At 44.9% G+C, this 2,476-nt stretch overlaps 1 protein-coding gene across 1 annotated transcript; it reads right to left on the bottom strand.

The window, feature by feature from the left end:
- Window positions 1-780: 780 nt before the first annotated feature.
- Window positions 781-2,038, bottom strand: id1 (inhibitor of DNA binding 1, HLH protein). Its single transcript, XM_041035084.1, has 2 exons — window positions 1,560-2,038; window positions 781-1,352 (listed from the first exon to the last, which is right to left on the bottom strand). The coding sequence occupies exons 1-2, from the start codon at window positions 1,920-1,922 to the stop codon at window positions 1,317-1,319; spliced, it is 399 nt and encodes a 132-aa protein (XP_040891018.1). The 5' UTR covers window positions 1,923-2,038; the 3' UTR covers window positions 781-1,316.
- Between the last annotated feature and the right edge of the window lie 438 nt (window positions 2,039-2,476).

The raw sequence follows: 2,476 nt of genomic DNA, 5'->3' as shown, positions 1-2,476 counted from the left end.
AATAAATCTTATAAGGAATCGCCTCGCCAAAGCAATTTTAACCCCTGCGGTGCCGGCGAAGGGGGGCTGGGGGCTGATTTACACTATAACATATTGAAACACCACATTTAAATGGATGTTTTATGAAGTGAAACAAACTTTTATCTCATTTATTTCACTTCTCGTTCATAGTAAAGCATGCTGCGTCACTTTATCTTTGTCAGTGACTTTGTTAAACACCAAACATAATCTTATATCCTCTTAAAAATAAAACTACGTCATGACTTGGATGGCTTTTATTTTAAACTTTATTTCAAACTGTCTTTATTAGTCAAAATCTTTAGACTTGACGATTTAAATTGAGACTTCCTCTCGTAATGTGATACGTTAATGACCCATAGAGAGAGCAAATTACCAATTTAACTGGCTATGAGCCATTATGCTGACCACCAGCTTTGGTTTTAAGTTACCTGAACGACTTAACAGCTTCTTCTAGGTTGTTTTTTTTCTTTCTTTCTTTTTACTGACAACCGCTTTACACTCCCCAAAGCTATAAGAAAAACTATTCAGTGATGAATATGAGTGGACCTGCGATTAATCACAATGGTAACAAGGCCATAACAGCCCATAATAACCACCCAAGTGTTAACTTACAGGACTCTTCCCCAGCTGTAGTATTTGTAAAGAAATCAACAGTGAAACCCCCCCAGGGTATATGATGTGATACTCCACTTCAAATCAGATTCAGATACTCCCCCTCCCTCCCCTTTCTCCCCCCCACACACAACCACACAAGAGGAATTCTTGTTCAAAAATAATTGTCTTGTTTTAATAAAAACACCAATAAAGTACATTGTAAGAAAACAATATCTTCACGTAATGAGGCATTGTAATATACAATACAGTTTGTCGCTCAGGAATCTGAGAAATTTACTTTTTTTTCTTTTACAAAATGTTGAATTCTCTACATGGTTTATACAAGATACAAAGAGCGTAACAGAAACATTAGCTTTCTTTAGAAACTCTACAAGCAACAAGCGATGCTGGCTGCACTGAACTTGTCTTGGTCCTCCGGGCTAACCCAGTCTATGTCTGGACACTACCGGTCTTCTTCTCTCAGGACCCTCTGATGAATCGAGAGCCGTGAGTGGCAGAGATCCTCGCCACCGGAGGATGTCCACACAACGTTATTTTTTTCTAGCATTGGGAGTTTGAAACGTCCCTACACAGTTCAAGGTTTTTTTTTTAATTGATGTGGTCGCGGAGTCACATCAGGTAGCCTTGTTCGTTCTTGGTGGTGCTCGCTGTGGGGTCATGGTGCGATGCTCCACGAGCTCTTAACGGCACATAATCCTGTCATCTGAGCATCCATTCTGTGGGCAGAGATAAGAGAAGGAGGATTAGTTCATGTGCTTTGGATGGATAAAAACCGGTGAGCAAAAGGAACTTTTACGCACGGACCTTGCAAGTTTTACGCACGAGAAATGACACTCAAAAACATGTTAACAGAGTACATGCACCTCTGTAGTGCAGTGACACACATACATACATGTACATGGTACATATAAACAGATATTTACCTCCACAGAGATGCTGGCGAGCTCTGCGTTCAGAGTGGTCAGCGGTGTGCGGGGGACGCTGCTGGTGGAGTGCTGGCGGCTCTTCTCCGGCTCGTCCAGCTCGACCTGCAGGTCCCAGATGTAATCGATAACGTGCTGCAGGATCTCCACTTTGCTGGCCTTCTTGTTGGTGGGCAGGGTGGGCACGAGCTCCTTCAGCTTGCTGTAGCAGCTGTTCATGTCCTGCAGGAAGACGCTCATCTGCTCGTCCAGCAGCGGGATCTTGCACTTAGAGATGGTCAGGCTCTGATCGGACAGGCAGCGCACCACGTCCTCGCTGCCGACCTTGCTCTTCAGGGCGCAAGTAGATCCGACAACCTTCATCTTGATTAGTGTACGAGGTGTAGTTTCCAAGGATGAGGAAAAAGTAAAGTTAGGAAATAGTCGAGCAACGACGCTTCTCCTCCTCTTGGAGATGTGAATAAGGCAATGTTGACAGTTTGCAACATCCACATGGGCAAACCTCCTCCTGTTTATAGCAGCGCCGGAGCCGGGGGCGTGCACGAATGCTCCTGTTTGAAGGCGGTGAGCCAATGAGACGGCTGCGTTTGTATTGGTAGGTCGGTCCACAACCGCACTTCCAGCCAATGACTGCGCTCGCCTGGTTATCGGGATTTACAATCTGTTTGAGGGATGGCGTTACAAATGGAAACAAATGTGTGTCTTTTATGGGTAATATGTGGGAATCCAGCTGTCCATGGCTTGGGGACTCTGCAGGTGTAGATTGCCTGGGGACAGTCAAGGGGTGGTGAATGCCTGGATATGCACTGTGAGAATGTGTGTGGGATGGGACAGGATGAATAGGATGAATGGCTAATGATAATTAGGCTACCACAGTGCCCTAAATTTGCCTCTCACAATTGTTGATGGCGCTGCAG

This window comes from Toxotes jaculatrix, chromosome 3, assembly GCF_017976425.1.
Source record: "Toxotes jaculatrix isolate fToxJac2 chromosome 3, fToxJac2.pri, whole genome shotgun sequence".
Taxonomy (NCBI): domain Eukaryota; kingdom Metazoa; phylum Chordata; class Actinopteri; family Toxotidae; genus Toxotes; species Toxotes jaculatrix.
The sequence above is the reverse complement of the archived record's forward strand: the minus strand, read 5'-3'. Positions and strand labels throughout refer to the sequence as shown.